The 27862-nt window shown below is 41.4% G+C and overlaps 1 protein-coding gene across 3 annotated transcripts in view; it reads right to left on the bottom strand.

Moving 5' to 3' along the window:
* Positions 1–26530, bottom strand: part of CLPB (caseinolytic mitochondrial matrix peptidase chaperone subunit B) — a 540105-nt gene extending 513575 nt beyond the window's left edge. The window contains exons 1-3 of one of the 3 annotated variants that reach the window (XM_053708781.1): positions 26139–26530; positions 18985–19036; positions 2140–2226 (exon numbers count right to left, since the gene is read on the bottom strand). In XM_053708781.1, coding sequence (XP_053564756.1) covers positions 2140–2226; positions 18985–19036; positions 26139–26475 — 476 coding nt within the window. In that variant the 5' untranslated portion in view covers positions 26476–26530. Of the gene's footprint in view, positions 1–2139; positions 2227–11558; positions 11655–18984; positions 19037–26138 lie in introns of those variants that run through there. The other 2 variants (XM_053708783.1, XM_053708784.1) reach the window with 2 other exon arrangements.
* Between the last annotated feature and the right edge of the window lie 1332 nt (positions 26531–27862).

The following is a 27862-nucleotide window of genomic DNA, read 5'->3' as shown; positions in this document are numbered from 1 at the left end:
CGTAAATAACTCCACTGGAGTGAGCACATGGTTATATATAGGGCACACATGAACAAGCACTGTCTAGTTGTGAAAAACTGTCAAAATGCACTGAGATAAGAGGCAGCATTCAACAGCTTAGAAATTAGCATATGAAACTACCTAGGTTTAACTTTTAACAAAGAATACCAATAGAACAAATCAAATTTGATGATAAAAGTAAATTGGAAAATTGTTTAAAATTACATGCCCTATCTGAATCATGAAAGTCTAATTTTGACTAGACTGTCTCTTTAAACGCAACCCACTAAGGCTGTATATCTACAATCTTATTGTAGACTCTTGGTGCCCTCAAAATAATTGTTTAGTTGTCTTAGAGGAACACCAACAACAGTGTATTGAAAAGAGGTCCCACTATGTCTAAGGGATAATCAGATGCAATGTGATCCACCTGTGCTGAAGAAGATATTCAAAAAAGGACATACGTGTAAAAAGGTACCCGAAACGTTGCTATGTTGTTTTGGTATCTGATGTTCAAATAAAAGAAACAAAATTAAACTTGATGCTGAGGAATCTCTCTATATGGGCACGTAAGACTGTGAGAGTCGTTCAGAGAATAAAGTTTGTTTAGAAAAAGAATGAAAGAATAAAAACCACTTAAACTCTCAATACTCGCAAGACTGGTTTGCGGAGAATCCATGGTTCATCTTGTAGCGGTATTTACAGGGGATGAGTAACAAGAGACATTTTCTGCACACACACAGGAGGTTTATAGATACAGCAACCATTAGATTAAAGCGGACATACAATTAAAGGCATTTGTCAGAAACATAAATTCTTATATCCTTAATGCAACTGTGAGACAGAAAATGTTGTAGGGTGTATACCTGGGTTCTTCTTTATTTAAAACTAAGATCAGCTCACCAGAGTAAGAGTAAGTTACACATTAAATACTCTTTTTTACGGTAATCAGCATGATTAAAAAAACAAACAAATAGCGTCAACAGTGCTGTGCTCACACTGTGCTTTACTGTGATCTTATTGGCTAAATTAGTGACTGTGCCTGCACATGCCAGGTGCACGATCCCTTGCAAGTATTGGACAAGCATCCTGATTACAATTGGATGTGGCTACTGGGGAACCTGATGTAAATTATCTTCCTTTGTTTTGTTTTTTTCAATATAGATGTTCATGTGATATTTTCTAGTCAGTTTTGTACAGATATGCTGCATCACTTTCATGCGCCTTTGTGTGAAAAGTTACAATACATTAGATAAATAAGATGACTTGTAAAGAGAGATGCGTTAAAGGGACCGTCCAGCCAAACTTGAAATCCACATGGCTACATTTCAGTTTTGAATAGAAGCATTTTTGTAATATACATGTATTAGCAAAAATGTATCTAATAAAAGCTATAGCCGTTTCAAAAGTGTATTTAAGTATGCACCGTGCACCAGCATTTTAAACACAGTACTTGCTTAGAGGGAAGGTGCTTGTATCATCTAGTAATGACTCGTCAATAGCTGACATGATACAAGCCTCACTGGCGATCTGAGCAGCTGCAGTATTTTAAATGCTTGTGCACTGAGAAAATCTCCAGGGAACCAAGCTGCCCATGTCCTCCGAGTCAACTTTGTTGCTTTCACGAGATTGCATTTAAAATAAGCTTTTTATTAAAATCATCACAAAGGTGAGTTCAGGTGCAGCTTCAGGTTAAAATACAGCTCAACGCGTTTCGGCTAAAAGAAGCCTTGATCAAGAGCATAAAGTTAAAAAAAATTCTGGAAGTGACACAGCGCCGCCACTTTCAACACTTTCTGCTTCTACACACGGTTTGTGAGAACGGGAGCTGGCAGCGAGCACCTGAAGGGAACTGCTAACATTGCTTCATACTTTAACCTTTCTAATACGCACTGAGAATATCTAGCTATGCGTCACATGCACGTGCAGAGAAAAATGTTCACACTAAAACAGTGATAACTTTTACTAGAAGCATTTCTACAACTACATGTTTATTGCAAGTATGTTTCTATCCAAAGATTCATCTATGTGCATTTAAATTTTAACTAGAATGTCCCTTTAAGTTAACATCACTTATGGGTTATAAGTATAAAAAGACCAGGTACAATTCTTATCTGATGCCCTTATAAAGCTCGGTACCTCTGGTTCCTCCCTATGGCAGCCACCATCAGAGCAGTCCAGCCGAGTTTATGTCGTGTATTTGGGTCGACCTTCTGCGCCAGCAACCTGCAAAACAAAAGTAAAAACGTGAGACAGAGGCAACTGGTTCCATCGAAAGAATCTGACTTTTTTTGAACACCTGGCAAGATCAAACTGCACTACTTACTGAAGATCATGTAACCTAAGTCTGAAGGATACAACTGCTTATGTGACGCGCACACAAACTGCACTACTTACTGAAGATCATGTAACCTAAGTCTGAAGGATACAGCGGCTTATGTGACGGGAACACAAACTGCACTACTTACTGAAGATCATGTAACCCAAGTCTAAAGGATACAACGGCTTATGTGACGCGCACACAAACTGTACTACTTACTGAAGATCATGTAACCTAAGTCTGAAGTATACAGCGGCTTATGTGACGCGCACACAAACTGTACTACTTACTGAAGATCATGTAACCTAAGTCTAAAGGATACAACGGCTTATGTGACGGGAACACAAACTGTACTACTTACTGAAGATCATGTAACCTAAGTCTGAAGGATACAGCGGCTTATGTGACGCACACACAAACTGTACTACTTACTGAAGATCATGTAACCTAAGTCTGAAGGATACAACGGCTTATGTGATGCGCACACAAACTGTACTACTTACTGAAGATCATGTAACCTAAGTCTGAAGGATACAGCGGCTTATGTGACGCGCACACAAACTGTACTACTTACTGAAGATCATGTAACCTAAGTCTGAAGGATACAGCGGCTTATGTGACGCGCACACAAACTGTACTACTTACTGAAGATCATGTAACCTAAGTCTGAAGGATACAGCGGCTTATGTGACGCGCACACAAACTGTACTACTTACTGAAGATCATGTAACCTAAGTCTGAAGGATACAGCGGCTTATGTGACGGGAACACAAACTGTACTACTTACTGAAGATCATGTAACCTAAGTCTGAAGGATACAGCGGCTTATGTGACGCACACACAAACTGTACTACTTACTGAAGATCATGTAACCTAAGTCTGAAGGATACAGCGGCTTATGTGACGCGCACACAAACTGCACTACTTACTGAAGATCATGTAACCTAAGTCTGAAGGATACAGCGGCTTATGTGACGCGCACACAAACTGCACTACTTACTGAAGATCATGTAACCCAAGTCTAAAGGATACAACGGCTTATGTGACGGGAACACAAACTGTACTACTTACTGAAGATCATGTAACCTAAGTCTGAAGGATACAACGGCTTATGTGACGGGAACACAAACTGTACTACTTACTGAAGATCATGTAACCTAAGTCTAAAGGATACAGCGGCTTATGTGACGCGCACACAAACTGTACTACTTACTGAAGATCATGTAACCTAAGTCTGAAGGATACAGCGGCTTATGTGACGCGCACACAAACTGCACTACTTACTGAAGATCATGTAACCTAAGTCTGAAGGATACAACGGCTTATGTGACGCGCACACAAACTGCACTACTTACTGAAGATCATGTAACCTAAGTCTGAAGGATACAGCGGCTTATGTGACGCACACACAAACTGTACTACTTACTGAAGATCATGTAACCTAAGTCTGAAGGATACAGCGGCTTATGTGACGCGCACACAAACTGCACTACTTACTGAAGATCATGTAACCTAAGTCTGAAGGATACAGCGGCTTATGTGACGCACACACAAACTGCACTACTTACTGAAGATAATGTAACCTAAGTCTAAAGGATACAGCGGCTTATGTGACGCACACACAAACTGTACTACTTACTGAAGATCATGTAACCTAAGTCTGAAGGATACAACGGCTTATGTGACGCACACACAAACTGTACTACTTACTGAAGATCATGTAACCTAAGTCTGAAGGATACAGCGGCTTATGTGACGCACACACAAACTGCACTACTTACTGAAGATCATGAAACCTAAGTCTGAAGGATACAGCGGCTTATGTGACGCACACACAAACTGCACTACTTACTGAAGATCATGTAACCTAAGTCTGAAGGATACAGCGGCTTATGTGACGCGCACACAAACTGTACTACTTACTGAAGATCATGTAACCTAAGTCTGAAGGATACAACGGCTTATGTGACGCGCACACAAACTGCACTACTTACTGAAGATCATGTAACCTAAGTCTAAAGGATACAGGGGCTTATGTGACGCGCACACAAACTGCACTACTTACTGAAGATCATGTAACCTAAGTCTGAAGGATACAACGGCTTATGTGACGCACACACAAACTGCACTACTTACTGAAGATCATGTAACCCAAGTCTGAAGGATACAGCGGCTTATGTGACGCGCACACAAACTGCACTACTTACTGAAGATCATGTAACCTAAGTCTGAAGGATACAACGGCTTATGTGACGCACACACAAACTGCACTACTTACTGAAGATCATGTAACCTAAGTCTGAAGGATACAGCGGCTTATGTGATGCACACACAAACTGCACTACTTACTGAAGATCATGTAACCTAAGTCTGAAGGATACAGCGGCTTATGTGACGCGCACACAAACTGTACTACTTACTGAAGATCATGTAACCTAAGTCTGAAGGATACAGCGGCTTATGTGACGCACACACAAACTGCACTACTTACTGAAGATCATGTAACCCAAGTCTGAAGGATACAGCGGCTTATGTGACGTGCACACAAACTGTACTACTTACTGAAGATCATGTAACCCAAGTCTGAAGGATACAGCGGCTTATGTGACGCACACACAAACTGCACTACTTACTGAAGATCATGTAACCTAAGTCTGAAGGATACAGCGGCTTATGTGACGCACACACAAACTGCACTACTTACTGAAGATCATGTAACCTAAGTCTGAAGGATACAGGGGCTTATGTGTCGGGCACACAAACTGTACTAGTGACTGGAACGTCTGATTATACAAGACAATTTTGCTTCATTCTCTTGATATCCTTTATTGAAGTAGCAGCAATGCACTACTGGGAGCTAGCTGAACACATCAGTAAGCCAATGACAAGTGCCATATATGTGTAGCCACCAATAAGCAGCAAGCCCCCAAGTCTATTTAGGTATCCTTTTCAACAAAGGATATCAAGATAACAAAGCTAAATAGATAATAGAAATAGATTGGAAAGTTGTTTACACTTGTATTGAATGATGAAAGAAAATATTTGGCTTTTATGTCCCTTTAAAGTTAATTTTGACCAATATCCTGTGCTTGCAAATGTCACAATCTATAACTATGCACCATACAGGTTACATGCTTATCAATAGTAACAGTAGAAAGGGTCACCACCACGAAATAAAAACACGTCTGTTTCTTTAAAAAAACAAAAAACAACAAAACAAAATATTTAATACATTTGTAAAATTCCTTCTTAGATGCAAGAAAGATAACTTAATTGAATGTGTATATAGTAATATATAATATAACCATAAGCTGTGCGCATTTAACAACCAGGACGTTGTTCAAGTTTAAAAGGGACATGAAACAACTTTTTGTGACTCAGATTGAGAATACTATTTTACTTTATCAATTTTACCTTGTTCTTGTGGTATTCTTAGTTGAAGCGATATCTAGCAATGCAGCGTGCACATTTCTGTAGCAGTACATGAAAGGAAACACTGCTGCCACCTAGTGTTCTTGCAAATATATTAGTTATGAAACTGCTGCCATATATTGTTCTAGTCATGTGCACTCTCCTACACCTTCCTACCTGCTTTTCAACAAAGGAAACTAAGAGCCCAAAGTAAATTTCATAACAAGTCAATAGTAAAGTTTTTGTTTTTAATGTTACACCATATCAGAATCATGAAAACCTTTTAATAAAGTTACTATAACCCCACTGGAACTAGTTTGTGTTTTGTCACCAGTAACGTCTTGCATGACATCATCAGGAGCCACAGGGGACATTTGCAATCATTAGGGAATGTTTAGTACAGTATAAAAACTAGCAAATGCAGTGCCCAAACAAATATAAAGCATGGAAATGTCAAGATAAAACTCACACATCTCACAGAACGTAATAAAATAATACATTACAATGCAGCATATCTGAGCAGCAGAACAATACATTACAATGCAGCATATCTGAGCAACAGAACAATACATTACAATGCAGCATATATCAGCAACAGAACAATACATTACAATGCAGCATATATCGGCAACAGAACAATACATTACAATGCAGCATATATCAGCAACAGAACAATACATTACAATGCAGCATATATCAGCAACAGAACAATACATTACAATGCAGCATATATCGGCAACAGAACAATACATTACAATGCAGCATATATCAGCAACAGAACAATACATTACAATGCAGCATATATCGGCAACAGAACAATACATTACAATGCAGCATATATCGGCAACAGAACAATACATTACAATGCAGCATATATCAGCAACAGAACAATACATTACAATGCAGCATATATCGGCAACAGAACAATACATTACAATGCAGCATATATCAGCAGCAGAACAATACATTACAATGCAGCATATATCAGCAACAGAACAATACATTACAATGCAGCATGTATCAGCAGCAGAACAATACATTACAATGCAGCATGTATCAGCAACAGAACAATACATTACAATGCAGCATATATCAGCAACAGAACAATACATTACAATGCAGCATATATCAGCAACAGAACAATACATTACAATGCAGCATATATCAGCAACAGAACAATACATTACAATGCAGCATATCTGAGCAACAGAACAATACATTACAATGCAGCATATATCGGCAACAGAACAATACATTACAATGCAGCATGTATCAGCAGCAGAACAATACATTACAATGCAGCATGTATCAGCAACAGAACAATACATTACAATGCAGCATGTATCAGCAACAGAACAATACATTACAATGCAGCATGTATCAGCAACAGAACAATACATTACAATGCAGCATATATCAGCAGCAGAACAATACATTACAATGCAGCATGTATCAGCAACAGAACAATACATTACAATGCAGCATATATCAGCAACAGAACAATACATTACAATGCAGCATATATCAGCAACAGAACAATACATTACAATGCAGCATATCTGAGCAACAGAACAATACATTACAATGCAGCATATCTGAGCAACAGAACAATACATTACAATGCAGCATATATCGGCAACAGAACAATACATTACAATGCAGCATATATCAGCAATAGAACAATACATTACAATGCAGCATGTATCAGCAATAGAACAATACATTACAATGCAGCATATCTGAGCAACAGAACAATACATTACAATGCAGCATATATCGGCAACAGAACAATACATTACAATGCAGCATATATCAGCAACAGAACAATACATTACAATGCAGCATATCTGAGCAACAGAACAATACATTACAATGCAGCATGTATCAGCAACAGAACAATACATTACAATGCAGCATATATCAGCAACAGAACAATACATTACAATGCAGCATGTATCAGCAACAGAACAATACATTACAATGCAGCATATCTGAGCAATACATTACAATGCAGCATATATCAGCAACAGAACAATACATTACAATGCAGCATATATCAGCAACAGAACAATACATTACAATGCAGCATATATCAGCAACAGAACAATACATTACAATGCAGCATATATCAGCAACAGAACAATACATTACAATGCAGCATATATCAGCAACAGAACAATACATTACAATGCAGCATATATCAGCAACAGAACAATACATTACAATGCAGCATATATCAGCAATAGAACAATACATTACAATGCAGCATATATCAGCACCAGAACAATACATTACAATGCAGCATATATCAGCAACAGAACAATACATTACAATGCAGCATATATCAGCAACAGAACAATACATTACAATGCAGCATGTATCGGCAACAGAACAATACATTACAATGCAGCATGTATCGGCAACAGAACAATACATTACAATGCAGCATATATCAGCAACAGAACAATACATTACAATGCAGCATATATCAGCAACAGAACAATACATTACAATGCAGCATATATCAGCAACAGAACAATACATTACAATGCAGCATATATCAGCAACAGAACAATACATTACAATGCAGCATATATCAGCAACAGAACAATACATTACAGTGCAGCATATCTGAGCAACAGAACAATACATTACAATGCAGCATATCTGAGCAACAGAACAATACATTACAATGCAGCATATATCAGCAACAGAACAATACATTACAATGCAGCATATCTGAGCAACAGAACAATACATTACAATGCAGCATATATCAGCAACAGAACAATACATTACAATGCAGCATATATCAGCAACAGAACAATACATTACAATGCAGCATTTATCAGCAACAGAACAATACATTACAATGCAGCATATATCAGCAACAGAACAATACATTACAATGCAGCATTTATCAGCAACAGAACAATACATTACAATGCAGCATGTATCAGCAACAGAACAATACATTACAATGCAGCATGTATCAGCAACAGAACAATACATTACAATGCAGCATGTATCAGCAACAGAACAATACATTACAATGCAGCATGTATCAGCAACAGAACAATACATTACAATGCAGCATTTATCAGCAACAGAACAATACATTACAATGCAGCATTTATCAGCAACAGAACAATACATTACAATGCAGCATGTATCAGCAACAGAACAATACATTACAATGCAGCATGTATCAGCAACAGAACAATACATTACAATGCAGCATATATCAGCAACAGAACAATACATTACAATGCAGCATGTATCGGCAACAGAACAATACATTACAATGCAGCATATATCAGCAACAGAACAATACATTACAATGCAGCATATATCAGCAACAGAACAATACATTGCAATGCAGAATATATCAGCAGCAGAACAATACATTACAATGCAGCATGTATCAGCAACAGAACAATACATTACAATGCAGCATATATCAGCAACAGAACAATACATTACAATGCAGCATATATCAGCAACAGAACAATACATTACAATGCAGCATATATCAGCAACAGAACAATACATTACAATGCAGCATATATCAGCAACAGAACAATACATTACAATGCAGCATTTATCAGCAACAGAACAATACATTACAATGCAGCATTTATCAGCAACAGAACAATACATTACAATGCAGCATGTATCAGCAACAGAACAATACATTACAATGCAGCATGTATCAGCAACAGAACAATACATTACAATGCAGCATGTATCAGCAACAGAACAATACATTACAATGCAGCATGTATCAGCAACAGAACAATACATTACAATGCAGCATATATCAGCAACAGAACAATACATTACAATGCAGCATATATCAGCAATAGAACAATACATTACAATGCAGCATATATCAGCAATAGAACAATACATTACAATGCAGCATATATCAGCAACAGAACAATACATTACAATGCAGCATATATCAGCAATAGAACAATACATTACAAAACAAATAAAGGTTTTAAATAAACTGTGATTTGCAGTTTAGGGACACACCCTTTTAAAAGCCTGTTATCTCCTCTAGCAAGGACAGTTAGGCACAGATATAGACTATTACAGTGACCAATCACTGAGTAGAATGAGTAGTGCCTTTGAGGTTTCAGACAGATAAAATAAAGATGTGACAAATGATTTCTTTTGCACAGGACCTACCTATTACTATACTCCCATGTGCTCACGTTTATAAATGTACGCAGGGAGGCATCCCAGCTTAATAATGTAACCTGCACTTAAAGGGACATGAAACCCAAAACTGTTCTTTTATGATTTAGGTAGAACATACAATTTTAAACAAGTTTCCAGTTTACTTCTATTATCAAATGTGCTTCATTCTCTTGGTATCATTTGTTGAAGGAGCAGCAATGCACTACTGGTTTCTAACTAAACACATGGGTGAGCCAATCACAATCGGTATATATATATATATATATATATATATATATATATATATATATATATATATATATATATATATGCAGCCACCAATCATCAGATAGAACCTAGGTTATTTGCTGCTCCTGAGCTTTACCTAGATAAACCTTTCATCAAAGGATAACAAGAGAAGAAAGCAAATTAAATAATAGAAGTAAATTGGAAAGTTGTATGTTCTGTCTGAATCACGAATGTCTAATTATAACTTTACTGTCCATTTAACTTTGATCGAAGGCAGCCTAACAGCCAAACTGCTCCAGATGGGACAACATTTCTAAAGACCGCATGGTTTTCGTTTGTGACGCCCCTTATCACACTGAATGGTGAGGGCTCATTCAGGGCATTTACAGCTGGCAGACCTGCACATTTAGACACTCGCTGACTTAATATCCAGTGTATATAAATGTCCCATGACACAAGCCCCTTATCACACTGGATGGTGAGGGCTCATTCAGGGCATTTACAGCTGGCAGACCATTGCTGACTTAATATCCAGTGTATATAAATGTCCCATGACACAAGCCCCTTATCACACTGGATGGTGAGGGCTCATTCAGGGCATTTACAGCTGGCAGACCATTGCTGACTTAATATCCAGTGTATATAAATGTCCCATGACACAAGCCCCTTATCACACTGGATGGTGAGGGCTCATTCAGGGCATTTACAGCTGGCAGACCATTGCTGACTTAATATCCAGTGTATATAAATGTCCCATGACACAAGCCCCTTATCACACTGAATGGTGAGGACTCATTCAGGGCATTTACAGCTGGCAGACCATTGCTGACTTAATATCCAGTATATATAAATGTCCCATGACACAAGCCCCTTATCACACTGGATGGTGAGGGCTCATTCAGGGCATTTACAGCTGGCAGACCTGCACATTTAGACACTCGCTGACTTAATATCCAGTGTATATAAATGTCCCATGACACAAGCCCCTTATCACACTGGATGGTGAGGGCTCATTCAGGGCATTTACAGCTGGCAGACCATTGCTGACTTAATATCCAGTATATATAAATGTCCCATGACACAAGCCCCTTATCACACTGGATGGTGAGGGCTCATTCAGGGCATTTACAGCTGGCAGACCATTGCTGACTTAATATCCAGTGTATATAAATGTCCCATGAGCCCCTACAGCACACACACTTAAACAATAGTGCAAGGCCGGGTTATTGAGATGTTAACCTCTCCAGCAGGTGAGACACTTGTGTCAGCTAAATGAGACGCCCTCCTGCAGCCCAGATGTTAACTGAAGTTAATGTGTCAGTGACACCTTGCAGGACAGCAGAGTTCTGAGCCTGAAGGCATCATCAGGAAAACACTAGTTTGTTTATCTCACCCAATACACTGCGTATCCTATGTCACAGTGCGTCATCCTGTGGCTATAGGTGTGTGTGAGAGAGAGTGCAGGAGACGGCCAGTCTCGCCCAGCAGATGTGCACACTGAGACCTGCAGTTCAGGCTGAGTGACTCTCTGACAGTCTGTCACTCTGACCCTCAGGCAATGGGGGGGGGGGCAAGCAACTTGAACTTTCTGAGTTGGAAAGTAAACTCTGCACAATATGTTACTGTTTAGCCAACATACAGCTGGTGATAATAAGGAGGGCAGTGCGTGTGCCTGCGCCAAGCACAAAACTCCAAATCACACATTAATTGATTTACTTTCTGGAGTGGTTAAACAAAAACAAAATGTCAATATCCTGGTTAATAATGAACATAAAAAAATGTGCCCATGTCAGAGACGCTGCTATTGTTCCCAATGTAGTAAAAAACTAAAAAGGAAAGAAAACAAATCTTCCCATTGTTTGATAGAAAGAAAAAGGCACCAGAGACATTCAAGTTACTGGACATACTTCCAAATTACATAATGAATTGTGTAGCCAGTAGCTATCCTGTAGCCAGTAGCTATCCTGTAGCCAGTAGCTATCCTGTAGCCAGTAGCTATCCTGTAGCCAGTAGCTATCCTGTAGCCAGTAGGTGAAGGTATAATGTAGTCAGTAGCTATCCTGTAGCCAGTAGGTGAAGGTATCATGTAGCCAGTAGCTATCCTGTAGCCAGTAGGTGAAGGTATAATGTAGTCAGTAGCTATCCTGTAGCCAGTAGGTGAAGGTATCATGTAGCCAGTAGCTATCCTGTAGCCAGTAGGTGAAGGTATAATGTAGTCAGTAGCTATCCTGTAGCCAGTAGGTGAAGGTATCATGTAGCCAGTAGCTATCCTGTAGCCAGTAGGTGAAGGTATCATGTAGTCAGTAGCTATCCTGTAGCCAGTAGGTGAAGGTATCATGTAGTCAGTAGCTATCCTGTAGCCAGTAGGTGAAGGTATAATGTAGTCAGTAGCTATCCTGTAGCCAGTAGGTGAAGGTATAATGTAGTCAGTAGCTATCCTGTAGCCAGTAGGTGAAGGTATAATGTAGTCAGTAGCTATCCTGTAGCCAGTAGGTGAAGGTATCATGTAGTCAGTAGCTATCCTGTAGCCAGTAGGTGAAGGTATCATGTAGTCAGTAGCTATCCTGTAGCCAGTAGGTGAAGGTATAATGTAGTCAGTAGCTATCCTGTAGCCAGTAGGTGAAGGTATATTGTAGTCAGTAGCTATCCTGTAGCCAGTAGGTGAAGGTATCATGTAGCCAGTAGCTATCCTGTAGCCAGTAGGTGAAGGCATCATGTAGCCAGTAGGTGAAGGCATCATGTAGCCAGTAGGTGAAGGCATCATGTAGCCAGTAGGTGAAGGTATAATGTAGCCAGTAGCTATCCTGTAGCCAGTAGGTGAAGGTATCATGTAGCCAGTAGCTATCCTGTAGCCAGTAGGTGAAGGTATCATGTAGCCAGTAGCTATCCTGTAGCCAGTAGGTGAAGGTATCATGTAGTCAGTAGCTATCATGTAGCCAGTAGGTGAAGGTATAATGTAGCCAGTAGCTATCCTGTAGCCAGTAGGTGAAGGTATCATGTAGCCAGTAGCTATCCTGTAGCCAGTAGGTGAAGGTATAATGTAGCCAGTAGCTATCATGTAGCCAGTAGCTAGTGTCATGTAGCCAGTAGGTGAAGGCATCATGTAGCCAGTAGCCAGTAGGTGAAGGTATAATGTAGCCAGTAGCTATCCTGTAGCCAGTAGGTGAAGGTATAATGTAGCCAGTAGCTATCCTGTAGCCAGTAGGTGAAGGTATAATGTAGCCAGTAGCTATCCTGTAGCCAGTAGGTGAAGGCATCATGTAGCCAGTAGCTATCCTGTAGCCAGTAGGTGAAGGCGTCATGTAGCCAGTAGGTGAAGGTATAATGTAGTCAGTAGGTGAAGGTATCATGTAGCCAGTAGCTATCCTGTAGCCAGTAGGTGAAGGTATAATGTAGTCAGTAGCTATCCTGTAGCCAGTAGGTGAAGGTATCATGTAGCCAGTAGCTATCCTGTAGCCAGTAGGTGAAGGTATAATGTAGCCAGTAGCTATCCTGTAGCCAGTAGGTGAAGGTATAATGTAGCCAGTAGCTATCCTGTAGCCAGTAGGTGAAGGCATCATGTAGCCAGTAGCTATCCTGTAGCCAGTAGGTGAAGGTATAATGTAGCCAGTAGCTATCCTGTAGCCAGTAGGTGAAGGTATAATGTAGCCAGTAGCTATCCTGTAGCCAGTAGGTGAAGGCGTCATGTAGCCAGTAGCTATCCTGTAGCCAGTAGGTGAAGGCGTCATGTAGCCAGTAGGTGAAGGCATCATGTAGCCAGTAGGTGAAGGTATAATGTAGCCAGTAGCTATCCTGTAGCCAGTAGGTGAAGGTATAATGTAGCCAGTAGCTATCATGTAGCCAGTAGCTAGTGTCATGTAGCCAGTAGGTGAAGGCATCATGTAGCCAGTAGCATGTAGCCAGTAGGTGAAGGTATAATGTAGCCAGTAGCTATCCTGTAGCCAGTAGGTGAAGGTATAATGTAGCCAGTAGATATCCTGTAGCCAGTAGGTGAAGGTATAATGTAGCCAGTAGCTATCCTGTAGCCAGTAGGTGAAGGCATAATGTAGCCAGTAGCTATCCTGTAGCCAGTAGGTGAAGGCGTCATGTAGCCAGTAGCTATCCTGTAGCCAGTAGGTGAAGGCGTCATGTAGCCAGTAGGTGAAGGTATAATGTAGTCAGTAGGTGAAGGTATCATGTAGCCAGTAGCTATCCTGTAGCCAGTAGGTGAAGGTATAATGTAGTCAGTAGCTATCCTGTAGCCAGTAGGTGAAGGTATAATGTAGCCAGTAGCTATCCTGTAGCCAGTAGGTGAAGGCGTCATGTAGCCAGTAGCTATCCTGTAGCCAGTAGGTGAAGGCGTCATGTAGCCAGTAGGTGAAGGCATCATGTAGCCAGTAGCTATCCTGTAGCCAGTAGGTGAAGGTATAATGTAGCCAGTAGCTATCCTGTAGCCAGTAGGTGAAGGTATAATGTAGCCAGTAGCTATCCTGTAGCCAGTAGGTGAAGGTATAATGTAGCCAGTAGCTATCCTGTAGCCAGTAGGTGAAGGTATCATGTAGCCAGTAGCTATCCTGTAGCCAGTAGGTGAAGGTATAATGTAGCCAGTAGCTATCCTGTAGCCAGTAGGTGAAGGTATAATGTAGCCAGTAGCTATCCTGTAGCCAGTAGGTGAAGGTATAATGTAGCCAGTAGCTATCCTGTAGCCAGTAGGTGAAGGCATAATGTAGCCAGTAGCTGTCATGTAGCCAGTAAGTGAAGGTATCCTGTAGCCAAGTAAGTGAAGGTATCCTGTAGCCAAGTAAGTGAAGCTGTCCTGTAGCCGGTAGGTGAAGCTGTCCTGTAGCCGGTAGGTGAAGCTGTCCTGTAGCCGGTAGGTGAAGCTGTCCTGTAGCCGGTAGGTGAAGCTGTCCTGTAGCCGGTAGGTGAAGCTGTCCTGTAGCCGGTAGGTGAAGCTGTCCTGTAGCCGGTAGGTGAAGCTGTCCTGTAGCCGGTAGGTGAAGCTGTCCTGTAGCCGGTAGGTGAAGCTGTCCTGTAGCCGGTAGGTGAAGCTGTCCTGTAGCCGGTAGGTGAAGCTGTCCTGTAGCCGGTAGGTGAAGCTGTCCTGTAGCCGGTAGGTGAAGCTGTCCTGTAGCCGGTAGGTGAAGCTGTCCTGTAGCCGGTAGGTGAAGCTGTCCTGTAGCCGGTAGGTGAAGCTGTCCTGTAGCCGGTAGGTGAAGCTGTCCTGTAGCCGGTAGGTGAAGCTGTCCTGTAGCCGGTAGGTGAAGCTGTCCTGTAGCCGGTAGGTGAAGCTGTCCTGTAGCCGGTAGGTGAAGCTGTCCTGTAGCCGGTAGGTGAAGCTGTCCTGTAGCCGGTAGGTGAAGCTGTCCTGTAGCCGGTAGGTGAAGCTGTCCTGTAGCCGGTAGGTGAAGCTATCCTGTAGCCGGTAGGTGAAGCTATCCTGTAGCCGGTAGGTGAAGCTATCCTGTAGCCGGTAGGTGAAGCTATCCTGTAGCCGGTAGGTGAAGCTATCCTGTAGCCGGTAGGTGAAGCTATCCTGTAGCCGGTAGGTGAAGCTATCCTGTAGCCGGTAGGTGAAGCTATCCTGTAGCCGGTAGGTGAAGCTATCCTGTAGCCGGTAGGTGAAGCTATCCTGTAGCCGGTAGGTGAAGCTATCCTGTAGCCGGTAGGTGAAGCTATCCTGTAGCCGGTAGGTGAAGCTATCCTGTAGCCGGTAGGTGAAGCTATCCTGTAGCCGGTAGGTGAAGCTATCCTGTAGCCGGTAGGTGAAGCTATCCTGTAGCCGGTAGGTGAAGCTATCCTGTAGCCGGTAGGTGAAGCTATCCTGTAGCCGGTAGGTGAAGCTGTCCTGTAGCCGGTAGGTGAAGCTGTCCTGTAGCCGGTAGGTGAAGCTGTCCTGTAGCCAGTAGGTGAAGCTGTCCTGTAGCCAGTAGGTGAAGCTGTCCTGTAGCCAGTAGGTGAAGCTGTCCTGTAGCCAGTAGGTGAAGCTGTCCTGTAGCCAGTAGGTGAAGCTGTCCTGTAGCCAGTAGGTGAAGCTGTCCTGTAGCCAGTAGGTGAAGCTGTCCTGTAGCCAGTAGGTGAAGCTGTCCTGTAGCCAGTAGGTGAAGCTGTCCTGTAGCCAGTAGGTGAAGCTGTCCTGTAGCCAGTAGGTGAAGCTGTCCTGTAGCCAGTAGGTGAAGCTGTCCTGTAGCCAGTAGGTGAAGCTGTCCTGTAGCCAGTAGGTGAAGCTGTCCTGTAGCCAGTAGGTGAAGCTGTCCTGTAGCCAGTAGGTGAAGCTGTCCTGTAGCCAGTAGGTGAAGCTGTCCTGTAGCCAGTAGGTGAAGCTGTCCTGTAGCCAGTAGGTGAAGCTGTCCTGTAGCCAGTAGGTGAAGCTGTCCTGTAGCCAGTAGGTGAAGCTGTCCTGTAGCCAGTAGGTGAAGCTGTCCTGTAGCCAGTAGGTGAAGCTGTCCTGTAGCCAGTAGGTGAAGCTGTCCTGTAGCCAGTAGGTGAAGCTGTCCTGTAGCCAGTAGGTGAAGCTGTCCTGTAGCCAGTAGGTGAAGCTGTCCTGTAGCCAGTAGGTGAAGCTGTCCTGTAGCCAGTAGGTGAAGCTGTCCTGTAGCCAGTAGGTGAAGCTGTCCTGTAGCCAGTAGGTGAAGCTGTCCTGTAGCCAGTAGGTGAAGCTGTCCTGTAGCCAGTAGGTGAAGCTGTCCTGTAGCCAGTAGGTGAAGCTGTCCTGTAGCCAGTAGGTGAAGCTGTCCTGTAGCCAGTAGGTGAAGCTGTCCTGTAGCCAGTAGGTGAAGCTGTCCTGTAGCCAGTAGGTGAAGCTGTCCTGTAGCCAGTAGGTGAAGCTGTCCTGTAGCCAGTAGGTGAAGCTGTCCTGTAACCAGTAGGTGAAGCTGTCCTGTAGCCAGTAGGTGAAGCTGTCCTGTAGCCGGTAGGTGAAGCTATCCTGTAGCCGGTAGGTGAAGCTATCCTGTAGCCGGTAGGTGAAGCTATCCTGTAGCCGGTAGGTGAAGCTATCCTGTAGCCGGTAGGTGAAGCTATCCTGTAGCCGGTAGGTGAAGCTATCCTGTAGCCGGTAGGTGAAGCTATCCTGTAGCCGGTAGGTGAAGCTATCCTGTAGCCGGTAGGTGAAGCTATCCTGTAGCCGGTAGGTGAAGCTATCCTGTAGCCGGTAGGTGAAGCTATCCTGTAGCCGGTAGGTGAAGCTATCCTGTAGCCGGTAGGTGAAGCTATCCTGTAGCCGGTAGGTGAAGCTATCCTGTAGCCGGTAGGTGAAGCTATCCTGTAGCCGGTAGGTGAAGCTATCCTGTAGCCGGTAGGTGAAGCTATCCTGTAGCCAGTAGGTGAAGCTATCCTGTAGCCAGTAGGTGAAGCTATCCTGTAGCCAGTAGGTGAAGCTATCCTGTAGCCAGTAGGTGAAGCTATCCTGTAGCCAGTAGGTGAAGCTATCATGTAGCCAGTAGCTATCCTGTAGCCAGTAGCTATTAGGAGCCTGGCACAGTTCAGCGGTTTTGCCTAAAGAATTCATATCAGAAACAATTAAAGCTATGATCTTTTACTGAGAGTCAGGATGCTTAAAGGGATATGTTACCCAAATGCTTAATCACTTAAAAATGCAGCATTTCTGTAAAAACCTGACTAGAAAATATCACAAGTATCTCTATGTAATAAAAGAGATTTTACCTTAAAATTTCCTCAGTAGCCACATTCTATTGTAAGGGGCCATCAAGCACCAATCAGGATGCTTGTCCCAGGACTTGCAAGGAAGTGTGCCTCTGGTATGTGCAGGCACAGTCATTTTATTTCTCTCCTGAGTTTAAGGAAGTTTACTATGAATTCCCACAAGATAACAATAAAAGCAAAGTGTGATGCAGCCCTGATGGCAGTTTTTCATCGTGCAGATGACGGTAAAATGAGTAGCTGAAGGGTAACTGTTCACAGACCACTTACTCTGGCGAGCCAAAGAAATGCTGAGATGAAATATCTTTCCTTTTCTACATAGAGATATTCAAGTGATATTTTCTAGTCAGCTTTTTACAGATAGGCTTTCAAGTGAGTATTTGGGTGACCTGTACCTTTACCTGATGTTTATATTTCTCATCTTGGAACTAATTTAGAGACCAAATGCCAAGAGCCCCAGAGTTATCACCACACCCACCATATATAGATCACAATATTCACAGACAAAGGTGAATTAGATGCCGCAGATTACAGAACCATTAAACTTGACATTTCAAAAATGTATAAAATGTTTCATTGTTGCAAGTGAAACATTATTGCAATATACATTCATTATTTATTTTGCAGCCTTTTGTTGTAAAATACATCTAAAATGTGTGTGTGTCACTTTCTCCCAGGGAGGCTTTGATTAATACTTTATGGCAATTTATGTGAGCCTTTGTTTACTTTCCCCTCCCTCTCTAAGCTTCTATGGTGTCACATGCTTTTAAAATGCGGATTATCAGTTTTGCATCAACAATCATGATAGGAAAATCATTCTTTGCAATAGTAACCAAGTTGAATCAGAGCTAAACCACCTTAAGGGAATACAAGAATACAATATTGTTGCCTGGGAGTTCAGGTTCTGCCCCTTTTCTTAGAGAATTCAGCAAGTTCTACCCTTGTGAAGTCTACACTATGATTTCACTCCAAGCTAGAGAGTTGTTGTTTTTTTATAATCATGCTTAGTGAGCGAGTAAGCTAAATAGAACAAATGAAAGATACAGAGAAATACAAAAGGAAACACAATAGCTCACAAACTAATAAGTTACTACAAGGTCTACACCAAAATTGTATCTGAAGAAACCAACAGTATCTGACACAAATAGGGTCTTTAATTCCTCTTGCGCATCACTCACCGGTCTACTTCATAGATATTACTAGTCCTGGCAGCTTCCAGCAGTTCCTCCCCTGCGGATGAAAAGCGTAAAGCACCAATTAAAGGAACATTAAACACTTTGAGATGGTAATATAAAATGATAAATCATATATTTTTTTTAAAAAAACATTGCAATACACTTTCATTATTTATTTTGACCCCCTTTCCTGTAATTCCATTCTGACATTGTGAGAATATTTAAAAGCCAGACAGTGGTATTTGTGTATATATAGATAGAGAAAAACCCAAAAAGTTAGGAGCCACAGGTAAAAATCTAGGAGCCAGAGGCTTCCTAGGTTTGTCAAGCCCTGCTAAAATACTAGAAAGAATGGTGTATTCAAAGCAAAGATTAGCCTGACAATAATAAGCAGATGTCTTTTATGTCATTATATTAGCTGTTTAAACATTGAAAATGAAATGTAAAGCTTTATCTATAAAACAATGGGTGTGGCCATGTTATAACCTAGGTTTCCTCTCCTGAGGCCAATCAGGAACCGTTACATGTGTCACTAGTGTGTACAGCCAATAGCTATGTAGAATATAGTAGTGTTATGTCTGGAGTCTGCCTATAATTCTCCAAATTAAATTACAGAAAAGGGAGCAAAATAAATAATGAAAGAATATTGCAAAGTTGTTTTATGGTTAAAATAAAAGTAAAAGTGCACAATGATGTAAAGCTCTCCGCGCTCACATGAGGTGACCCAAGAAGACTCATCAGTACACCTACGCCCCTCAAGTTTCTGCGCTCACGTGAGGTGACCCAAGAAGACTCATCAGTACACCTAGGCCCCTCAAGTTTCTGCGCTCACGTGAGGTGACCCAAGAAGACTCATCAGTACACCTAGGCCCCTCAAGTTTCTGCGCTCACGTGAGGTGACCCAAGAAGACTCATCAGTACACCTGGGCCCCTCAAGTTTCTGCGCTCACGTGAGGTGACCCAAGAAGACTCATCAGTACACCTAGGCCCCTCAAGTTTCTGCGCTCACGTGAGGTGACCCAAGAAGACTCATCAGTACACCTAGGCCCCTCAAGTTTCTGCGCTCACGTGAGGTGACCCAAGAAGACTCATCAGTACACCTAGGCCCCTCAAGTTTCTGCGCTCACGTGAGGTGACCCAAGAAGACTCATCAGTACACCTAGGCCCCTCAAGTTTCTGCTCTCACGTGAGGTGACCCAAGAAGACTCATCAGTACACCTGGGCCCCTCAAGTTTCTGCTCTCACGTGAGGTGACCCAAGAAGACTCATCAGTACACCTGGGCCCCTCAAGTTTCTGCGCTCACGTAGGAGACCCAAGAAGACTCATCAGTACACCTAGGCTCCTCAAGTTTCTGCGCTCACGTGAGGTGACCCAAGAAGACTCATCATTACACCTAGGCCCCTCAAGTTTCTGCGCTCACGTGAAGTGACCCAAGAAGACTCATCAGTACACCTAGGCTCCTCAAGTTTATGCGCTCACGTGAGGTGACCCAAGAAGACTCATCAGTACACCTAGGCCCCTCAAGTTTCTGTGCTCACGTGAGGTGACCCAAGAAGACTCATCAGTACACCTAGGCTCCTCAAGTTTATGCGCTCACGTGAGGTGACCCAAGAAGACTCATCAGTACACCTAGGCCCCTCAAGTTTCTGTGCTCACGTGAGGTGACCCAAGAAGACTCATCAGTACATCTAGGCTCCTCAAGTTTATGCGCTCATGTGAGGTGACCCAAGAAGACTCATCAGTACACCTGGGCCCCTCAGAAACTCCTACATTACAATTTGTCTAGAAAAAAAAATCCCTAAGATTTTGTGTCATTTCTCTCCATGCCAGCGAGTTGTAAGTCATCGGGACATAAATAAAGAGTTATCCCATGATATCCCAGATAATGTTTGCCCCATCTCACTATTCAATTCCGACTTAAAGGGACAGTCAAGTCCAAAAAAAACTTTCATGTTTCAAATAGGGCATGTAATTTTAAAGAACTTTCCAATTTACTTTATCACCAATTTTGCTTTGTTATCTTGGTATCCTTAGTTGAAAGCTAAACCTAGGAGGTTTGAAGTACGCCTCTAATCTAAATGCATTTTGATAGTTTTTCACCACTAGAGGGCATTAGTTCACGTGTTTCATATAGATAACATTGAGCTCATGCACGTAAATTTACCATGGAGAAAGCTCTGATCGGCTAAAATGCAAGTCTGTCAAAAGAACTGAAATAAGGGGGCAGTCTGCTGAGGCTTATATACAAGGTAATTACAGAGGTAAAACGTGTATAAATTATAACTGTGTTGGTTATGCAAAACTGGGGAATTGGTAATTAAGGGATTATCTATCTTTTAAAACAACAAAAATTCTGTAACAATAATCTAGCAGGGCTGTACCTATACAATACATATAATACTGAGGTTATATATTCCCCTGTGCTTGCTATAACAATAAGCTAGCAGGGCTGTACCTATACAATACTGAGGTTATATATTCCCCGGTGCTTGCTATAACAATAAGTTAGCAGGGCTGTACCTATACACTACATATAATACTGAGGTTATATATTCCCCTGTGCTTTGTATAACAATAAGCTAGCAGGGCTGTACCTATACACTACATATAATACTGAGGCTATATATATTCCCCTGTGCTTTGTATAACAATAAGCTAGCATGGCTGTACCTATACACTACATATAATACTGAGGTTATATATTCCCCTGTGCTTGCTATAACAATAAGCTAGCAGTGCTGTACCTATACACTACATACAATACTGAGGCTATATATTCCCCTGTGCTTTCTATAACAATAAGCTAGCAGGGCTGTACCTATACACTACATATAATACTGAGGCTATATATATTCCCCTGTGCTTGCTATAACAATAAGCTAGCAGGGCTGTACCTATACACTACATAGAACACTGAGGCTATATATATATTCCCCTGTGCTTGCTATAACAATAAGCTAGCAGGGCTGTACCTAAACACGACATATAATACTGAGGTTATATATTCCCCTGTGCTTGCTATAACAATAAACTAGCAGGGCTGTACCTATACACTACATATAATACTGAGGTTATATATTCCCCTGTGCTTGCTATAACAATAAACTAGCAGGGCTGTACCTATACACCACATATAATACTTAGGCTGTATATTCCCCTGTGCTTGCTATAACAATAAACTAGCAGGGCTGTACCTATACACCACATAGAACACTGAGGCTATATATATATTCCCCTGTGCTTGCTATAACAATAAGCTAGCAGGGCTGTACCTAAACACTACATATAATACTGAGGTTATATATTCCCCTGTGCTTGCTATAACAATAAGCTAGCAGGGCTGTACCTATACACTACATATAATACTGAGGCTATATATTCCCCTGTGCTTGCTATAACAATAAACTAGCAGGGCTGTACCTATACACTACATATAATACTGAGGTTATATATATATATATTACCCTGTGCTTTGTATAACAATAAGCTAGCAGGGCTGTACCTATACACTACATATAACACTGAGGCTATATATATATTCCCCTGTGCGTGCTATAACAATAAGCTACCAGGCTGTACCTATACACTTCATATAATACTGAGGCTATATATATTCCCCTGTGCTTTGTATAACAATAAGCTAGCAGGGCTGTACCTATACACTACATATAACACTGAGGCTATATATATATTCCCCTGTGCGTGCTATAACAATAAGCTACCAGGCTGTACCTAAACACTACATATAATACTGAGGTTATATATTCCCCTGTGCTTGCTATAACAATAAGCTAGCAGGGCTGTACCTATACACTACATATAATACTGAGGCTATATATTCCCCTGTGCTTGCTATAACAATAAACTAGCAGGGCTGTACCTATACACTACATATAATACTGAGGTTATATATATATATATTACCCTGTGCTTTGTATAACAATAAGCTAGCAGGGCTGTACCTATACACTACATATAACACTGAGGCTATATATATATTCCCCTGTGCGTGCTATAACAATAAGCTACCAGGCTGTACCTATACACTTCATATAATACTGAGGCTATATATATTCCCCTGTGCTTTGTATAACAATAAGCTAACAGGGCTGTACCTATACAATACATATAATACTGAGGTTATATATTCCCCTGTGCTTGCTATAACAATAAGCTAACAGGGCTGTACCTATACACCACATATAATACTGAGGCTATATATATATTCCCCTGTGCTTTGTATAACAATAAGCTAGCAGGGCTGTACCTATACACTACATACAATACTGAGGCTATATATTCCCCTGTGCTTGCTATAACAATAAGCTAGCAGGGCTGTACCTATACACTACATATAACACTGAGGCTATATATATTCCCCTGTGCTGGCTATAACAATAAGCTAGCAGGGCTGTACCTATACACTACATATAACACTGAGGCTATATATATTCCCCTGTGCTTTGTATAACAATAAGCTAGCAGGGCTGTACCTATACACTACATATAACACTGAGGCTATATATATTCCCCTGTGCTTTGTATAACAATAAGCTAGCAGGGCTGTACCTATACACTACATATAAAACTGAGGCTATATATATTCCCCTGTGCTTTGTATAACAATAAGCTAGCAGGGCTGTACCTATACACTACATACAATACTGAGGCTATATATATTCCCCTGTGCTTGCTATAACAATAAGCTAGCAGGGCTGTACCTATACACTACATATAATACTGAGGCTATATATATATTCCCCTGTGCTTGCTATAACAATAAGCTAGCAGGGCTGTACCTATACACTACATATAATACTGAGGTTATATATTCCCCTGTGCTTGCTATAACAATAAGCTAGCAGGGCTGTACCTATACAATACATATAATACTGAGGTTATATATTCCCCTGTGCTTGCTATAACAATAAGCTAGCAGGGCTGTACCTATACACTACATACAATACTGAGGCTATATATTCCACTGTGCTTGCTATAACAATAAGCTAGCAGGGCTGTACCTATACACTACATATAATACTGAGGCTATATATATATTCCCCTGTGCTTGCTATAACAATAAGCTAGCAGGGCTGTACCTATACACTACATATAATACTGAGGTTATATATTCCCCTGTGCTTGCTATAACAATAAGCTAGCAGGGCTGTACCTATACACTACATATAATACTGAGGCTATATATATATATATATATATATATATATATATATATATATATATATATATATATATATATATATATATATTCCCCTGTGCTTGCTATAACAATAAGCTAGCAGGGCTGTACCTATACACCACATATAATACTGAGGCTATATATATATTCCCCTGTGCTTTGTATAACAATAAGCTAGCAGGGCTGTACCTATACAATACATATAATACTGAGGTTATATATTCCCCTGTGCTTGCTATAACAATAAGCTAGCAGGGCTGTACCTATACACTACATATAATACTGAGGCTATATATTCCCCTGTGCTTGCTATAACAATAAGCTAGCAGGGCTGTACCTATACACTACATATAATACTGAGGCTATATATTCCCCTGTGCTTGCTATAACAATAAGCTAGCAGGGCTGTACCTATACACCACATATAATACTGAGGCTATATATTCCCCTGTGCTTGCTATAACAATAAGCTAGCAGGGCTGTACCTATACACCACATATAATACTGAGGCTATATATATATTCCCCTGTGCTTTGTATAACAATAAGCTAGCAGGGCTGTACCTATACAATACATATAATACTGAGGTTATATATTCCCCTGTGCTTGCTATAACAATAAGCTAGCAGGGCTGTACCTATACACTACATATAATACTGAGGCTATATATTCCCCTGTGCTTGCTATAACAATAAGCTAGCAGGGCTGTACCTATACACTACATATAATACGGAGGCTATATATATTCCCCTGTGCTTGCTATAACAATAAGCTAGCAGGGCTGTACCTATACAATACATATAATACTGAGGTTATATATATTCCCCTGTGCTTGCTATAACAATAAGCTAGCAGGGCTGTACCTATACACTACATATAATACTGAGGTTATATATTCCCCTGTGCTTGCTATAACAATAAGCTAGCAGGGCTGTACCTATACAATACATATAATACTGAGGTTATATATATTCCCCTGTGCTTGCTATAACAATAAGCTAGCAGGGCTGTACCTATACACTACATATAATACTGAGGTTATATATATATTCCCCTGTACTTTGTATAACAATAAGCTAGCAGGGCTGTACCTATACAATACATATAATACTGAGGTTATATATATTCCCCTGTGCTTGCTATAACAATAAGCTAGCAGGGGTGTACCTATAAAATACATATAATACTGAGGTTATATATTCCCCTGTGCTTGCTATAACAATAAGCTAGCAGGGCTGTACCTATACACTACATACAATACTGAGGTTATATATATTCCCCTGTGCTTGCTATAACAATAAGCTAGCATGGCTGTACCTATACACTACATATAATACTGAGGCTATATATATATTCCCCTGTGCTTGCTATAACAATAAGCTAGCAGGGCTGTACCTATACACTACATATAATACTGAGGCTATATATATTCCCCTGTGCTTTGTATAACAATAAGCTAGCATGGCTGTACCTATACACTACATATAATACTGAGGTTATATATTCCCCTGTGCTTGCTATAACAATAAGCTAGCAGGGCTGTACCTATACACTACATACAATACTGAGGTTATATATATTCCCCTGTGCTTGCTATAACAATAAGCTAGCAGGGCTGTACCTATACACTACATACAATACTGAGGTTATATATATTCCCCTGTGCTTGCTATAACAATAAGCTAGCAGGGCTGTACCTATACAATACATATAATACTGAGGTTATATATTCCCCTGTGCTTGCTATAACAATAAGCTAGCAGGGCTGTACCTATACACTACATACAATACTGAGGCTATATATTCCCCTGTGCTTGCTATAACAATAAGCTAGCAGGGCTGTACCTATACACTACATATAATACTGAGGTTATATATTCCCCTGTGCTTGCTATAACAATAAGCTAGCAGGGCTGTACCTATACACCACATATAATATTGCAGTTAGATAGTCACCCTCGGACTTGCTGTAACAATAAGCCAGAAGGGCAGCAGCGAGCACAGAGATCCCATGCGGAATGCTGTTTGTTTCACTCTGGTTCCACCGTGTGTTTCTTTCAAGGTACTGCATCTCATCTTGTTGTGCGCTGTCCCTGCGCCCCCAAGTGTTCTCATGCTGAAACTGCATATTAAGTGGTTTATGTCCCAAAACCGGTAACCAACGACTCTGCTCATGGTGGCGCACAGACACAGCCTCACATCTTACAAGATCCGTCACACACCGATGGGACAACCCCAGGCGGTAGCCAAGGAGTCGGGTAATACCGAACCCAGACACGCGGAAACGCCACATGAAGAAACTATATAATCACCACTGCAAGGGACCAATATGGCAGCCACTTGTCAAACCGAAAGGGCAAACACTGATGATGCATCATTACAGTGACACCGCAATGATTCATGGGTGATGTAGTCACTTCAATGGTTACAGAAATCGACGAAATGTTGAGTGAAGATTTAGAAACTACATTTACATGCATGCTTTGTGTTCTAGCAATCTACAACTAGGGGCATTACGGGAACTGTAGTTTAGAGAGTAGCAATATTCCATGCTGTTATGTTACATCAGTGAGCTCAGCTGATAGAACTTCAGGCTTTTCTCTGTTTACACAACGTGACCTTCCTGTCATAGCAGTACCTACCTCATGTACTTACCCCTCATATTACTGACCTTCCTGTCACAGCAGTACCTACCTCATGTACTTCCCCCTCATATTACTGACCTTCCTGTCACAGCAGTACCTACCTCATGTACTTACCCCTCATATTACTGACCTTCCTGTCACAGCAGTACCTACCTCATGTACTTACCCCTCATATTACTGACCTTCCTGTCACAGCAGTACCTTCCTCATGTACTTACCCCTCATATTACTGACCTTCCTGTCACAGCAGTACCTACCTCATGTACTTACCCCTCATATTACTGACCTTCCTGTCACAGCAGTACCTACCTCATGTACTTACCCCTCATATTACTGACCTTCCTGTCACAGCAGTACCTACCTCATGTACTTACCCCTCATATTACTGACCTTCCTGTCACAGCAGTACCTACCTCATGTACTTACCCCTCATATTACTGACCTTCCTGTCACAGCAGTACCTACCTCATGTACTTCCCCCTCATATTACTGACCTTCCTGTCACAGCAGTACCTACCTCATGTACTTACCCCTCATATTACTGACCTTCCTGTCACAGCAGTACCTACCTCATGTACTTACCCCTCATATTACTGACCTTCCTGTCACAGCAGTACCTACCTCATGTACTTACCCCTCATATTACTGACCTTCCTGTCACAGCAGTACCTACCTCATGTACTTACCCCTCATATTACTGACCTTCCTGTCACAGCAGTACCTACCTCATGTACTTACCCCTCATATTACTGACCTTCCTGTCACAGCAGTACCTACCTCATGTACTTACCCCTCATATTACTGACCTTCCTGTCACAGCAATACCTACCTCATGTACTTACCCCTCATATTACTGACCTTCCTGTCACAGCAGTACCTACCTCATGTACTTACCCCCATATTACTGACCTTCCTGTCACAGCATTACCTACCTCATGTACTTACCCCTCATATTACTGACCTTCCTGTCACAGCAGTACCTACCTCATGTACTTACCCCTCATATTACTGACCTTCCTGTCACAGCAGTACCTA

Source organism: Bombina bombina, chromosome 3 (genome assembly GCF_027579735.1).
Source record: "Bombina bombina isolate aBomBom1 chromosome 3, aBomBom1.pri, whole genome shotgun sequence".
In the NCBI taxonomy this organism is placed as follows: domain Eukaryota; kingdom Metazoa; phylum Chordata; class Amphibia; order Anura; family Bombinatoridae; genus Bombina; species Bombina bombina.
Note: the sequence above shows the minus strand (reverse complement) of the source record. Positions and strands in the feature narration are given on the sequence as shown.